The following is a 16,413-nucleotide window of genomic DNA, read 5'->3' as shown; positions in this document are numbered from 1 at the left end:
CTGCCATGGCCTCCTGCGGCTGGGATGTGCAACTGCAGCCATCCCTACAGCCCAGCCAGAAACCAGACCCCTCCGGGCAAAGAGGATGGATAAGCAGAGACTTTTGTACGAGCTCTCCCAGGAGTCCAAAAAAATTAACCAAGGAAGCAGAACTTGTCTCATCAAAAACTCGGAAAAGCAGCATTGCAAAGTCCAGGTCTCCTCCTTACCTTTGGGTTGTTTGCCCTTCAGTTTTGGTTCACAGTCAATTGCTTCTGATCTTTCATAAACTTCATTCGTTTCCTGACCTTTGCTCAAGTTCAGGTCTTCCTCAGTGTCCTGCCTCCCAAACACCTGGTTCGCCAGATCTATCCTTTCCCTGGAGAGTTTCCCGAAGTAGCTGGCATTGCGCTGGCTAAACCCCAAAGGCACTTCTCCATCAAACTCTCTGCTCTCCTCACTCTCGGATTCAGAAAAGGTGTAGTAGATAGGCTGAATAATTTTTGAATGTGGCTTCCTTAGAAGAGTATATTCAAATGTTATGGATGGGTTCTTGCCATTTTGGTTCCATACCTAAAGAAAGCAAATTAAATTACTGTTAACCAAGATGCAATGTATTTTTGGCATAGAATTCTACATTTTGCCTTATTGTCTCAAAATGGCTTCTGGTTAGTACCTATTTATCCATTTTTAATGTGCCTTTTGCCATATCATTAGGGAATGAGTTCATATCATATATCTATTGTAACTGGCACCACAGAAAGTTATCATAAATTATTTGGCAGTGTTGCCCAGTGGATACAGCACTAGATTGGGAAATCTAGGTCCTAGTCCTAGCTCTTCCACCGACTGATCGTAAGGACTTGGGCAAGCCACTCTGTGCCTCATTCATCCAGTCTGTAAAATGGAGATAATGAGACTTTACCATTTTTTTTCTCTCCCGCGCTTGGAGATCTTCGCATGAAAGGTGTGGGGAAAGACTTTGGTAAGAATGAATCATTCTGAAAAAATCATCAGCTGCCCACAGACAATTGGCCAACAGAAAACAAAAGCTCAGTTTGCCCAATGAATTACGTGCTATGATTAGTCATTCAGCAATTCTGATCATTGTAAAACCCACAGAGGTGGGGGGAATTCCGCCCTGTGCAGAGGGCTGCTACAAAGGCAGGGCACCATTTAAGTCTCACTTAAACCCTGAGGGACTGAATAAAAAGCTGCACAGACCTTGAAATCCATCATTACTGTTACCATCATCCCTTCTGGAAAGAAAAGAAAAGAAAAGAAAAGAAAAGAAAAGAAAAGAACCATCTGATAATGCGGTGCTGGAGAAAATTCTCAAGGCACCAGCAGTCCCATGGCTATTTGCTAATCATTTCCCTGAGATATAAAGGGGCTTCCAGTGTCTTCAATGCAAGCCATGTATAGGGAACCCAGGACAGAATTTGGCTCAGAGGGTGAAATTCACCCCGTAAAGAGGCCCATTTAAGGGATGCATGGCCAGTGTGCAGGTTCTCTGCATAGGGATGAATTTCTTTCCTTTCCTTGCAATGGAACCCATAATAGCAGTAATATTGTGTTTTAAGATTTGGGCAGTTTTTTGTTTGATGGCCCAATTGTCTTCCCCTTTTCAGATGACTGAGATACTAATGCCAAGGAGAAGAACAGACAACCCCCCCCCACACACCACCAATGCCCAGGCTTGTCATCCATCCAAAATGATAATTTAATAAACCAGCATTCATTAAAGCCAGATCTGCCTCTGAAAGGCTCCCATGTTCTCTCTGAACTGGTGAGGCCAGTAAAACAATGTGTTAGTCAGCAACATGGGGCCAGGCTCACCCCCAAGATCCTCTTTCCCTGTGGAGAGTAAGTTTACTGAGTGGGGTGTTCATCCACGGGAAGGGGAAACTTTACAAATTCCTTAGGGGGCTGCCCCAGGGAGCCATCGAATCAATGCAACTCGCAGCTGTCCGACCCCACCCCATCAAGGGCCTGCTCTGGGGGCTGCCATGTAAAGTGCAAGTTGCAGGCTGCCTGTACCTCTGCTCCCTGCGGCCTTATCAATCCAATACCGGGGGGAGAATCCGGTTCTGACCTGCCTCACCTCTCCTTGCTTGTCATGTTCAAACAGTCTCCTCCCTGAATTGCATTTTTGCCACAGCTAGAAAACTCAGTGGGGAAATGTCTGCATTAGCAGCAAAGAAGCCACTCTGCAGTCATGAAGTAGCTGCTGTTTTATGGCCGGGGAGAGGAAAACTTCCTCCCAAGCCCTGTGGACAGTGTTCAAATTATAGGGGGGAAATAGGAGGGCCTTGACTGTCAAGTGGCTTGCTTTAATTTCAACATTTGTGAGAAGTAAGGGTGCTTCCCACCCCCACCTGTAATTCAAGCACCACCTGTCAAGATCCCCAGCATGTAGCTCAGCTACTGGGGCTGCATCCAGAGGATTTGACCACCAGTACGAATGAGGTTAAGAAACACACGAGAGGAAACATATCAGTAGGATTCAACTGTTCTCTTCCTGTAATTCCTATCCCTGCAAATATAAAAAGCCAGAGCACACCATTATATTCAAGCCTTGATTAGTCGGCCCCTGGGCGACGATATATTCGATGCCAGTCTCATAAACATCCATAGGCCTCCTGTACTTGAACACCGTGCCTGCAATGTTGAAGTTCTTTGGGCTGTCGACTTTGTAATTCCCATTGAAAAAATAGTATCCAGCTTCGTCTGCAACAGCTTAAAAAGACAGAGAGAGCAGGTAATCAGCTTCATCTAATGAGAAAGAAATATGCAATCACAGAAATGTGGGGTTGGAAGGGACCTCAAGAGGTCATCTAGTCCAGTCCCCTGCGCTGAGGCAGGACCAAGTCTACCTAGATAATCCCTGATGGGTGTTTGTCTAACGAACCTGTTCTTAAAAACTTCCCAAGGAGATGCCACAACCTCCGTTTTAACCTATTTCCAGTACTTAACTATCTTTACAGTTAGAAAGTTTTTCCTACTATCTAACCTAAATCTCCCTTGCTTCAGATTAAGCTGATTATGTCTTAATCGTTGCTATTTGCTTCTCATACAAAGTTCAAGTATCTTTATTTCCTGGATGATGATAATATCTGACATTTACTTAGGTTATTATATTTGTTTTATAATAATATCCTCAAACATCATTAATATCACAATGAACATTTATTTTACAATAATAAGCAATAACAATAATACCGATCTCATATATAGTGCTTTTCATCCATAGCCCTCAAAGTGCTTTACAAAGGTCAGTATTATTAATATCATAATAAGTTTATTGCCATTGTTACTTTATTTCCACATCAGTATTTTGTGCACGTGAGCAAGACTGTAAAAAGCAGGGACAGTCATTTATTTATTATTACAAACAGTACATGTTTGTACTGGGCCTCGCACAAGGGGCCCCAACCTGAATGTAGCCTTTTGGCCCCAATATGCATGTTAAAATAATAAAGGTTTCACATGCTGTAGACAAACTGGTTGTGTTTCATGAGTCTGTGCACGAGGAGTTCCATTTTTTAGAAAATGAAACAGATTATCCTTCTCTTGGCACATGGAAATCTTGCCACCTAAGCCATGGTTCTAATAACCATGGAGCTTGAAGGTAGCATCAGAACTTGACACTAGCTGAAGCATATGTGTGAGTCACTCGAGCAGAGTCAATTTGCCCACACCATCCAATTTCTGTACCGATCTGAAACCCGCATTCAGTCATGGGCATTAGCCACCTTCCACCACAATATCAACGAGGCAAACATCTAAGTCATGTTTGCTTTTTACTGAGTGCATGTTGTAGCCAATGTACTTTCACTGAAATGCAGAAATTCCATGGGATCAAGAAAGAAATGAAGGTGCACGGCAATTATTTGAGATCAAGGACGTGCATCTGTTACAATTCTCTGCAACAACAGTAATATACATTGTTCAATGGTTCAGAGTTAAAGCAACTGCCTGGGCCAGATTCTCAGCGGGTGTAAATCAGTGTAGCGCCATTAACTTCAACAGAGCTATGACGAGTTACACCAGTTGAGGATTTGGTCCATGTCTGCAAATGTATTCTCAACAAATGCGTTTACTTGTAAAGAAAAAATGAATACACACAATTGTTAGCGAAGTACCAAGAGGTTATACACACCCAAAACATCTGCCGATTTTTTCCGTTCTACTATCTGGATATCTCTGGCTCCAGCAGGAATGTGCGTTACCAGAGAATAGCCTACGGAAAACTATACATTAATGAAAGGAAAACCGTGTAACCGATAATATGAACAAAGAAGATGTTCAAGAATCAAGATTGGCCACTTTTCAGGAAAGATGGCTTTCTGAACATTTGATCCTTCCCAATTACATTTTTTTACATGATAGACGTTAATAACCATCATATTACTCATAACGTCCATCCATATAAGGTAGCTTTCCTGCTTCTTTTTCCAGGGGTGAAAACCTCCGTAGCAGTAAGCTGACATTACTTCATCAACTTAAACAGAGCGACATCAGTTTGCACCAGTTGAGGATCTCGCCCATAATCTCTGACTAAGAGTCTGTCTCCACTGCAATCAGAGATGTGACTGCAGCACATGTACACATATGCAAGCTATCTTTGGTCTAGTTAGCTTAAATAATAATAGCAATGAAGACATGGCTGCAGTGGAGACAGACCCAAAGGCACATTTTACTGGACCTTCGCACACTGAGACTGATCTTGAAAACTATTTGTAAACCAGCATCCGTTTGCCTTATAATGTAGCTCCAATTGTGTTGATTGCACTAAGAAAAATACTAACAGTATTTCTGAACCCATAGTTTGTGTCCTACTGTTCACCCCATTTATATTTCTCATGCAATTAAATCAGAATAATGTTATGACCAATAATAAGATTTACAGTTATACACACCAAGAAAAGGAAAATCAAATCACATTCATCAATGTGTAAAATGATCCTCATATTGGGCAGGAAGAAATTATTTTTCCATATAGATCCAGGCACACTTGTCTATGAATATTATGGGGGTGGGGGGGTTATACCTTATTTAGAAGCATCAAGTACTGATCATTAGGGCTGCCATTTGCTGTGGGGTTAGAGCAGCAGTTGCCCCCCACAGACCCTGTATGTTCCACCCTCCCGCACTGACTTTCCAAGCTAGAATACAATCCCACGTAAAGTTCTCCATGCTAACACAACTTTATGACCCGCCAGAATTCTTCTGAAAAGACACCCCTGCAGCCCACTACTGGAATCAGGATATCAGGCTAAATGAACTAGTTATCAGATCCAGTATGGAAAAAATCCTAGGTTCCTAGAATTATTTTCTTGAACTAGTCTGAAATATGATCTTGAAAACGGCCTCAGAAGTACAGAACTGCTACCCTGCGATGTGGAGACGGTAGATTAGAAGGGAGAAAGCCTCAAAAGTGTTAAGGGTAATATATGAGTGTTTGAGATCTTCATAACTGCATCTAAAGTCTGTAGGTTGCAGATCAAATACAATGAACTGTTGTAAGAAGGGCTATTTGAGAACTTTTATTAGCTACAGCAGCTAGCCTGGTAGTTGGACATTGGTGCATTTCTTGGCTGGTCACTCAGGAGCCACCATTGTTTGGGATGACAAGCCTGATTCTCCTCTCTCTTACATTGATTTGATACCAGTGTAACTGCCGGACCACATCCTCAGCAGGTGTAAATTGGTGTAGCTCCACTGAAGTCAATAGAGCTGTGCTGATTCACACCAACTGAAGATGTCAACCATTGATTTTAATGGAGTTATTCCTAATTTGCACCAGCGTAAGTGAAAGAAGAATTAGGCTCTAATGCTTTATGCTGTACTAACTCTGGGAATCCTAGTTTTTCAAAGATATCCTAGCTTCCCATTGTGGTAAAGCATTTATTCCTCCCTTTAGTGGTAGCTAGAAATAAAACCTTAAAACTGAGATTGGTCCATTGTATAACTCTGCTGCTCCAAGTTTCAGTGTAATGAGGCTCAGATTTTGGATCAGTGTAATTCTCAATCCTGTATCCTTTAAAAGAAGGGTTTCCCCTGTCCTAAAACATAAGAGTGACAGTCTTAAAAAAAGACAGAACATGAAAAAAGGAAAGAAACCCAGAAAACAACAGGGCATTTGGTAGTATTTTGAAACTGAAACTAATGTATCAAAAAAGCTACGTTAAAAGACATACGCTATAAATATGGGAAAGGGTAATGTAAAGTCTTACCGAGATGAGAATTTCCTTTTCTGTAACTCCCAGTTACATGAGTGCAGCTACTCCCATCCCCTTGGCAAACCCCACATTTATCCAACATGTGGGTGGAAAATAGAATCCCATCACATCCAATTGGCTAGAAAAATGGTAAATAGAGTATTGAGGGCCAGGCAAATATTGCACCCATTGTAATTTTCTGAATGCTACTGACAATATTTTTGCTATAATGTTTAACAACCTCACATTTTCCAGACACGCAAACCCCTCGGAAATCAGTGTATTTGCAGGATGTTCCATCCCGAGCCTGAACCATTAACTGTCTCTGACCATCCACAGTGGTGCAATGGAGGTCACAGGGCTTGCTAGAAATGTGAACATAGTCATCTAAGGGGAAAGGATATAAACATAGATTCAAAACAGGAGAAACACAATCATTCATCCTACCAATGTCAACTAATGTCTGCTAAGAGAGATAACAACATCAATGGTATGATGAACTGCACGGTTAGCCACATTTCAGGAGCTACCATCTTCAGGGTTTGGAAGCCAGATTAGGGATTGCAGTTCTGAGAGCAGGACAGGCCCAGCATTGCAAATCCTTGCACTGGGAAGTGGTCCTTACCTCCTGCACGTCATACCATGCACTAATGTTATCAATTATATATACATTAGAGCTGAGAATTTTCAAAGCTGCTTAGAGGATGGGCATCTCCAAGGCAGCTTTGAACAATCTGTGTATTTATAAACTATAGAGCTAACATTAATCCATGGGATTACTTGCAGGAGTAAGGACTACTCACCCGTGTAAGGGGTTGCAGTATAATACAAATGTGTGCTTAAATATATCTATACATGATATATAGCTATGTCACACGTTATATATCTAATAACTATATATATTAATATATACTTTTATATCTATGGAGATTAAATAGGTAGACTAACACAGAGATAAAATAAGATTTACAGCTGTATATGGACAAGCACTGCAAACTCTTGGACGCGTTTTAATTTGAATTTGTTAATTAACTCATTTGGGCTGTGTTCACCCCCACTCCCCTCCCCCCACTGCATTTGCTTTCCGCCGATATTCAGGCGGCTAAATCCACTGGCAGGAACATTCACTGAAACAGTGAATTTTAAGTGGATATTGAAGAATATTCACAGAAAGCAAATTGCAAATTCATGTTTGCTCCAGAAACCTGATTCTAAGAGTTACACTCAACTAGTCAGGGAACAGAAATATACCAGCTGGCCTATATGTCCCATTACAACAGCATGAATTTCAAAATAGCCTTTTTCAGAATCTCACAATGAGCTGCTCGCATATCAGCTACAGATCAAGAATTATTCACTGAAACTATCCAGTGAATAATTTCCAATGGTAAATATATTTGTGGAAATTTCCACCTGGCCACAGAAAAGAGGCTAAAGAAATGATTGATTATGAATCATTTATCCACCTTCATATTATGGGCCACATTCTACCAGACAGGCCTGACCTTGACAGGGGTTGGGGTGCACCATGGACTTGTATCACTGTAGGAGAGACAAAGAGAAGGCATGAGGCACCAGTGCTCCCTGCTATGTACAGGTCTGCAGGCAGCACCTTCTTTTTGGATGGTGCATCTTGCTCCACTCTTAATGTAAAAGGAATGGCAGGTTCCTGGCTCCACCTCCTCCCTGCCCCCATTAGGGTGATGCAAGCGCTCCCAATGCTCCCCTGAATGTCCCTGGCTCTTGCACAGAGTGACACATGGGTTCTCCTGGCACCCCCAGACAAGGCCCAGTCATGATGGGTAAAATTTTCAAAAGCACCTTGGGATGCGAACTCCCATTTTCAAAAGAGACTTAGACCCAGGCTGTTAAAGGTATTTAGGTGTTGCCGTATTCAGTGTTGCAATGCCTGACTGATTTAGGAGCCTAACTCTTATTTTGAAAATGAGATTTAGACTCCTAAATCAGTTAGGCATTGCAATGCTGAGCGCAACAACAACGAAATACCTTTAAAAATCTGAGCCTTAGGCACTCGGGGCCAGATTGTCAAAGATCATTTTCAAAGCTATCCAGGCAACTAAAGATGCAGATAGGGACTTGGTGGAATTTTCAGAAGTGCCTAACTCTCATTGAAGTCAATGGGAGTTAATGCCTAGATGCTTTTGAAAATCCCACTCAGTCCTGTCTGCATCTCTAGCTGCCTAAATAAAAACCTTTAAAAATCTGGTCCTTGGGAGCCAAAGTCTGATGGAAAAATCTATAGCTAAGTGCCTGAGTCATTTCTGAATATGGGATGTAGGCTCCAAGGTCACATAGGCAATTTAAAAAGTTGTATCCTATATAACCATTGAATTGACTTGTTTCATTTCAGTGACTCTAGATAAAACAGAGAGCTATTTACAGAGGTGATGTGTGTGTGTGACCAAATGTCACTGAAATGAAATGAGTCAGTTCCATGGCCACACTGAACTCTTCATTGGACATTTTGCTTGGGCAAACCAGCTTCTAATTGCTGAAACAGTCAATCTCTCCATGTTCTCTCGTCTATTAGATCTTTAACACTCAAGCTGCAAGTCCAGAGTCACCGAAGTCAATGGGAATGTTGCCCGAGAGAGGACTGCAGGATCCAGTCTTTGAGCTAATTTGTAATTTTTTTTTTTTTACAAGTGCTTTGTGGCTGCAGAATGCTCCTTTGAGCCTGGGCAGGTGGTGTCCCTGAGTCTTCCTGAAGGATATAGCATCGTAACTATCAAAATATTTTGGCTAAGCGTTATAGAACACACAAAGAATGTCTTGTTACCAGGATATAAAGGTTTCCATTGATACGTTCTTCCGTTATACACATGGGAGTTAAATGATGAACATTGTTCCTCTCGAAAGCTCCTTCCGGTGGGAGGGCACTCCTAGAATGGGATACATTAATATCCTGATGAAAACAAAACGCAGTAAAGGTTTCTGGCACACCTCAACTGGCCGCTTCCACAATTAGCATTTCACGGCCTGCTCCAGTCCATGGAGCCTGGCTGCTACCTATGTCTTAAAGGGCCTAGTACTGCAAAGTGCTGAGTGCCTTCTGCAAGGTAGCTCGGCTCCTTCTGCTCCCACCGGAGTTGTCATCAGAGCACCTGACACACAGCGGTGCTGGGGCAGTTCTGCTGCGGGGGAGTTGGGAGGCTGTGCAGGCACTGCTTGAAACTTTCTCTGTGGTCCAACAACCCGTGGGCAAGGAAAGAGGCAGTTCCACCAACCAAAATCCTCACTTACGGGGTGCAGCTGCTACCACCAATCATGGGCTATAACTGGCTAAGATGCTGAACTGAGTTTTGTTTCCAGCTCTTCTACAGGCTTACTCTGCGAATGAGGCCAAGTCACTTCATCTTTCTATGCCTCAATCCCCTATCTGTCAAATGGGGGACAATGTCGCTTCCCTACCACAAAGGGGTTCTGTGAGGTGTTCAAATACTGCAGTGATGGGAGCCATCGAAAAGCCAAGAATCAAAATACAGTCACTTGGTTTTGGACATGTGACAAGATGAATGCCTGTGAGTTTCCCAGCTACCCAGAAATACTGTTGTATTAAGAGATCCGGATTAAAAATATATTATTCGGAACATTTCCAACGAGAAAAGAATATTCTTACTTGTACTTTGCAGAGCTGGTATCTTTTGGATGTCCCAGTGCAAGTTTTGTTAGCAAGCCCACTCACTGACTTTCTTCTGAATAAAGAAAGGATGGTTAGAATCTTTGACAAATAAAATCTACATTCCCTGTCTTTTGTAGGGGTTCCCGTAAATAGTGGCAATGCCTTAAACCATGATGCCATTTACTTCAATTACTATCATTGCTTCTTAAGTTTATTACGGTAGCACCCAGAGGCTCCAGTGTGCTAGGGCCCCACTGTGATAGGTGCTATGAACATTTACTAAAAAGACAGCCAGTCCTTGCCCCAAAGGCAATCTAGTTCAGTGGGTGCAGGAACAGGCTTCTATTTAACGGTTAAGTTACAGTTCAAGCCACTACAGAATTTTTGACAGGTTTCAGAGTAGCAGCCGTGTTAGTCTGTATCCGCAAAAAGAACAGGAGTACTTGTTAGTCTCTAAGGAGCCAGAAGTACTCCTGTTCTTTTCACAGAATTTTTGTTAATTACTCTATTTAGACATGAAATGTGAGTAGATAGATAGATAGATCTTTTTCAGGATTATATGCTTTAGTCAAGCACAAGTTATTGAGCATATACAGGAATAACTTCATGAAATTCCATGACTTGTGTTATACAAGGGGTGAGACAGATGATCTAATGGTCCCTTATGGCTCTAAAATCTATGACTCTATTAATTTAGTGGCTTGAGAGGAATGAGATGGTGGTTTTAGCCCAGCTTCTAGAAGACAAACATCCACATCATAAAAACACCCAGTCTCACTGGCACTGACAGACACTCTATTTGGTTGCAGGAGCAGAAAGGCTGCAGGTTCATTGAATGGAGAGAGCAAGGTGACAGCCTTCTCACCCTCAGAGGGGGCCCTTCCTGCTCAGGAGTGGAGCATGACAGCATGCTTGTGTGTGTCCCTGTTCTATGGACAGACATAGATGTTCATTCTCCAGGGCTTTCAATCCAGCACATTTCACCAATGACACATTTACTATGGTGTAATTTACTGGACCAAATTCACCGCTGGGATACAAAGGCTAATATCCATAGATTTCAGTGGGGTTGCCAGAATGTGACCGAGAGCCGAATTTTGTGCAGTTTGCCTAACAGGTCAGGTAGATGGTGTTACAATTTTCTGTCCATGTAGTACACGTGTGTCACTTAATTATTCTGACAGTACCTCTGCCGGAGGCAGTGTCTTTCCTGGGATTTGACACCTCCCCCACAGGTTCTTGTGCATGCTGTCCATTTGGTCCATTCCCCCCACCAGTATGCCGTGACATCTGCTCCTTCTTCGAGGCTGTTTGACGTCTGCGCGTTATCCTATTCGCAATGCCGGGCATTCATGTTCAGAAGAGAAGAGGTGTTAAACATTTACACTGCCGAGTTAGCATGACTAGGAGTTCTGCACTCAGAGATACCAGGCCCCAAGACAGCAGACCCCACTCAGGGCCAAAACTGGATCCTCTGGGGCAAAGCCCAAGCGAGAGGGCTTTGAGTATGGGAAAGGTGAGAGTATTAGGGGATTGGGATCACCCTCCAACTGTGGAACAGGGCACGGAGACCCTGAACAGTCTGCCTGTAGAACTTCCCTATCTTGGGGTTTTCTATAGCACCCATCACCATAGTATCCAAGCATAATGGTAGCTGTAACTGCAGCCTGCCGTGCTGCTCCACCCTGTGGTGTATCCATGCAGCTCCCAGGCCACATTCTCCTCAACCCACCCCATGCTGCACACTCGTGCACAGAATCACAGCGCAGGGGGGATGAGGAGTCTACCTGAGTGGCTTCTCCATGGCATGGACCCCTATACACAGAAGAGACACAGCATTTCCCACTACAATGGGGGTAGAGCTGTGAAGGAACTGGAAGTGCCGTCTCGTGGGAAATTCCACAATTTCAAAATGTGTTTTTGTTCCAAATTGGAACGAAACGTCAACATTCAGAAACTCCCATGACGTGATATTTTCTGAAAAAATGTGTTTCAGGTCAGTCTAACCATTTCATTTTGATTTTTACTTTATATAATATAATATAATATAATATAATATAATATAATATAATATAATATAATTATAATTATAATTAATAAATTTCAGAATGCAAAAGTAATTTTGAAACAAAAAATCAAAATGAAACATTTCAATAAGATTGAAATTAAATGTTTTGACCCCATTAAAATGAATCATTTTGATTTTTTTTTAAATGAAATTTCGTTGAAATCGACGCATTCCTGCAAAACATTTTTGTGGAATCAGCATTTTCCAATGGAAAACTGTTCTGTCAGAAAATTTTCAACCAGCTCTAATCCAGGGCCTTATGCAACTTCTACACCTCCCCCACCCACTTCCCAGAGGCATAGGTTTTCCCCTTCAGTCCTCACTCAGTCAGAATTCCCATTAACTTAAAATGGGAGGTGTGATGGAGTCAGGAGGGGCCCCAAAACCCCCCAGACGAAGACAGTACCCTTAACTCTTCAGTACATTCTGATCCTTGGTCCACACTGAATTCAAACGCAGGATGTTGAAGAGTTAGGTTGATCAACGGGTATGGAATGGCTTCCATACAAGGAGAGACTAAAAGGATTAGGGTTGCTCATCTTTGAAAAGAGATCACTAAGGGGGGATATGCCAGAGATCTACAAAATCATGAATGATGTGGGGAAAAAGTGTTATTTACTCTTTCCCACAATACAAAAACCAGGGGTCACCCAAGGACATGAATAGGCAGCAGGTATAATATAAACAAGAGGAAGTACTTTTTCATACAACGCACAACTAACCTGTGGAACTCATTGCCATGGGATGTGGTGAAGGTCAAAAGTATAACTGGGGTCAAAAAAGAATAGGTAAGTTCATGGAGGATAGGTCCACCAATGGGTATTAGCTAAGATGATAAGGATGGGACCCCATGCTCCAGGGCAACCCTAAACCTCTGATTACCAGAAGCTGTGAGTGGAAGGCAGGGGTGGATCACTCCAACTGGCCTGTTGTGTACACTCCCCCTGAAGTTCCGGTACTGGCCCCTGTCGGAAACATGGTACTGAGCTAGCTGGACCATTGGTCTGACCCAATATAGCAGTTCTTCGGTTTAATTACAAAAGCAATGGAAACAGCACCTTCCAAACCCAAAGCAAAACCCTCGCCTGCCTTGTGTGGATGCATGGGTGGTGAAGTAGAAGAGAGAACAGAAAATCTCTTCCCAACCATCTCCCTGGATGCTACAAAGGCTGTGGGTGCACTTAATGCATCCAGTTTCGGTGCATGGCCTGACACTTTGGGAGATGTTCCCAGGCCCCAGCTTTCCTTTGATGACACTGCTGTTAACAGGTGCTGGGGTGATGCACACTGCTTCCATCGGGGAGCAGCAGTAGGGAATGCTAGCAATGGTTCTGCCACCATTCCCACTCATTCACACCCATCCCTATGGCTGGTTCTGGGATCTTAATGGATTGCCACTCTGCACCCACACATGCATAGCAAGTGTCTTTCTCAATAAACATAGGATTTATCATCTCCGTGGGGGCTAGAAGATTAATTTTTCATTGGGGGGTTATGTTTCCATCCACTCTCCTGGCTACGGAGCTCAATAAATTCTGTGTTTCTTGAGAAAGGATAAGGACGTTCTATGAAAAGGAATCTAAAAATCTAGCAACTGACCAAGAACCGGGTAAAATGAACTGTTCCACCTAATGAACATGCAAAATTATGTGTCATTTTATGTAAACACTGTGGATAAGGTGAGATTCCCTCTTAATGAGAGCCAAGTTGCAGAAGGAAAACCTGCCAGTGGAATAACTAACGCATAAGTTCAAGAGTCTTTGGTTGCAGATTCCAAAACACAGCGTCAAAAATAAGATGTGTGTGCTGGAGAATACCTGGGCTCAATGGGACATGCCTATTTCCCTTTGTGAGCTCAGAAACCAGTCTGCCAGGTAAACACGGAGCTATCCTTTCAGCACCAGCATTTTACCTGCCAAGTTGGTACACTTACCTGAGATATCACAAAGGCAATGTTTCCTACAAAGAGGACAATGGCCAGGGTCCCCTTCAGGTGAGAACTTTCACAGATGAAGATGCTGCTCCAGCGCCATTTGATTATTTTCATTCTGTAAAGCAACAGGCCCAAATGTATGCCATTCAAAACGCTGGTGTAATTTCATTAGCGGCAGATTTTTAGCGATGAGATCCACACTACAGTGTCAGAGCCACTGCGCTTTGGGATAGATAGAAGCACAGCATCAGCTAGCCTGTTTTATTGTGTCAGCACCAAAAGGCAAAATAACCGTGATCATAAATAAGAATAAGGATTTGTTTACTGGCAAGAACCACTCCCTTGTAAAAAGCACTGATGGACTTTTACAATGGCCATAATTGCTACACAGTTAATTAATTAAAAGAAAATATAGGGGCAGATGTTGAACGGGCGTAAATCGACGTAGCTCCATTTGAGATCAACGTCTCCTCTCAATGTGGCAGTCAGTCTAATTTATTTTCACTTCTTGGTCCCTCCATCACCAGCTTGTGTCCACTGAAGACAATGGAGTCACATCGATTTACACCAGCTGAGGATCTGGTTCTGAAAGAATTGCATGAAAGCACTTGACAGCAAGAGAATTAGCCAAAATGTAGAGCATGTCGGTGCTTTTAAAAGTTGAGTGAAGAGTTGCAAATGCTGTGCAGGAAACATTGAAGAAGAAGAAATGGCTGGACATTTAAAAAGCAAGATTATCTGACTATTTTCTGCTACTGTCACTCAATAATTAAAATGAAAAAGGGATTACAAGTGACAGCCCTTATTTTTCCTTTTTTCAATAGCAGTTCCTCTTGTTCTACGCTAGTTCCTGCGGATGGAAAAGTCTGTTCCTATAGCAAAGAAATCCTCCAAAGTTAAAATCACAAATGTCAGCCTTTCCTTTCTGTCCCCTACAGCATCTCTGGAAGGAAGGAAGGGTAAAAGAAAACCCAGCAACCCAGAATGACATGACTTTAAAGAAAATGCAGTGCAATACCCTAGTCCATTTTAGAGTGAAGTGGAACCCCCACTGCGGGAGACAGAGATGAGCAAGTTCAGGAAATCATGTTTCAAGGCAATCAAAGCACCACATGTTTGAAAGGAAAAACCTCTCTCCTACACTAGACTTCCCTTAAAAAGTAAATATTCAATAAAGTGGGAAGGTAAGTGAGACCTAGACTGCCCATGGGGAGAGGGGGGGAAAGATTGCAATCAGGTCTGGAGCATAAAAGTGTCTCTTCCACCCCTTGAATACTCTCCCCATTTCCCCACCTGAGCTTTTGTAGCAGTTTTGGGAAGGTGGCCCTAGGGGTAAAGTCACCACAAATTTGGCTGGTGTCTGATTTAATGGGATCATCAGTTAGTTTTCTTATTTCTCCTCCCCTGCTCCCCCCCCCCCCATGTATTGACTTAATATTCTGAAGATGGTTTCCAAAGCTGAGTCCACTGATTAATTGAAGCCCAGAGTTCTTGGCTGTGTGTCCCGGGGACAGGTGGCTGAGACTTGCCTTACACTTGGTTTTCATTAAGACTTCCAGACACTGCTGGTCCCAAGCCAATAAAACAACTTGCTATGGGGTTATCCTTTGTTCAGTCAAAAAAAAATAAACCGAATCTTTAGGGGAGCAGAGTAGGAGAGAAAACCCCAGCTAAAATAAAAACCTATCAAAAACTGAAGGACAATCAATGAGTCTATGGACAGGAGAGAAATGCAGTGTCCTAAGGGCAAAGCAGAGAGAGACAGCTTTAACATCTTTCCCATCCAATAATTCTACAAGGTTATGTAACTGTCTCCTGACACATAACATGACTCCAACAAAGTCTAACCTAGCTCCAAAGCGAGGAATCCAGGTGGGGAAACCAGCCCTCTCTGACCCTAAAGGGGCTGGTTACTTTTCTGGCACTTCAACCAGTTTTTGCTTGGTTTGGGGGGGGAAGAGGGTTGTCTGTTCATAGTTTGGTTTCTTTTTTTCTTCTTCTTCCTCTAAATCAATAGATTTAAAAACGTGTGTATCATTGCCATGAAAGTACAATAAATAAGCCATACCTTGAAAAACTGGGAAGTGCCAGCAAGGTGCAAGGGGTTTGCTTTAAGGCTGAAGATGCTCCAGACACCAGGTGCAAAGGCTTGTGTGTGGGGGGAAGAGTGAGTAGCAGCAGCAGCAGCAGCAAAAGGAGGAGCAGGAGCTGCAGACACACAAACTCTCTCTCTCTCTCTCCCTCCCTCTCTCTCTCTCTCTCTCCTCAAACTTCAAAGGGCAGCCAAAGAGCCTGGGTTTCCAGCGAGGAGGAGCTGCCTAGTGGCTTTCCCAAGTCAGCTTTAGTCGGTTTTATAGCTGTCAGACAGACTGTGAGGAATTCACACTTCTCACCCTGAGATGTCTCTGCCCCCCCCCCCACCCCAAGCCCAGGGTTTAACCCGCTCAGCTCCCCTGATGCAGGCCAGCAGCAGCCAGCTGGTTTCCTGCAGCGAGGCTGGTGGAGGAGTGGAGCGGGGAGCTGTACGCATGCGTTTCTCCTCACCAAGAGAGAGAGACAGACACAC

At 43.1% G+C, this 16,413-nt stretch overlaps 1 protein-coding gene across 3 annotated transcripts in view; it reads right to left on the bottom strand.

The window, feature by feature from the left end:
* ADAMTSL2 (ADAMTS like 2) overlaps positions 1-16,054 on the bottom strand; it is a 44,592-nt gene extending 28,538 nt beyond the window's left edge. For 2 of the 3 annotated variants that reach the window (XM_024212324.2, XM_024212325.2), the window contains exons 1-10: positions 15,916-16,054; positions 13,848-13,962; positions 11,034-11,176; positions 9,844-9,919; positions 9,004-9,106; positions 6,445-6,590; positions 6,219-6,342; positions 4,142-4,222; positions 2,543-2,718; positions 210-552 (exon numbers count right to left, since the gene is read on the bottom strand). In XM_024212324.2, the coding sequence (XP_024068092.1) occupies positions 210-552; positions 2,543-2,718; positions 4,142-4,222; positions 6,219-6,342; positions 6,445-6,590; positions 9,004-9,106; positions 9,844-9,919; positions 11,034-11,176; positions 13,848-13,961 (1,306 nt within the window). In that variant the 5' untranslated portion in view covers position 13,962; positions 15,916-16,054. Of the gene's footprint in view, positions 1-209; positions 553-2,542; positions 2,719-4,141; positions 4,223-6,218; positions 6,343-6,444; positions 6,591-9,003; positions 9,107-9,843; positions 9,920-11,033; positions 11,177-13,847; positions 13,963-15,915 lie in introns of those variants that run through there. The other variant, XM_024212326.2, reaches the window with a different exon arrangement.
* Between the last annotated feature and the right edge of the window lie 359 nt (positions 16,055-16,413).

The sequence above is a fragment of the Terrapene carolina genome, unplaced genomic scaffold, assembly GCF_002925995.2.
Source record: "Terrapene carolina triunguis isolate 2854851 unplaced genomic scaffold, T_m_triunguis-2.0 Scaffold238, whole genome shotgun sequence".
NCBI classification, from domain to species: Eukaryota; Metazoa; Chordata; order Testudines; family Emydidae; genus Terrapene; species Terrapene triunguis.
Note: the sequence above shows the minus strand (reverse complement) of the source record. Positions and strands in the feature narration are given on the sequence as shown.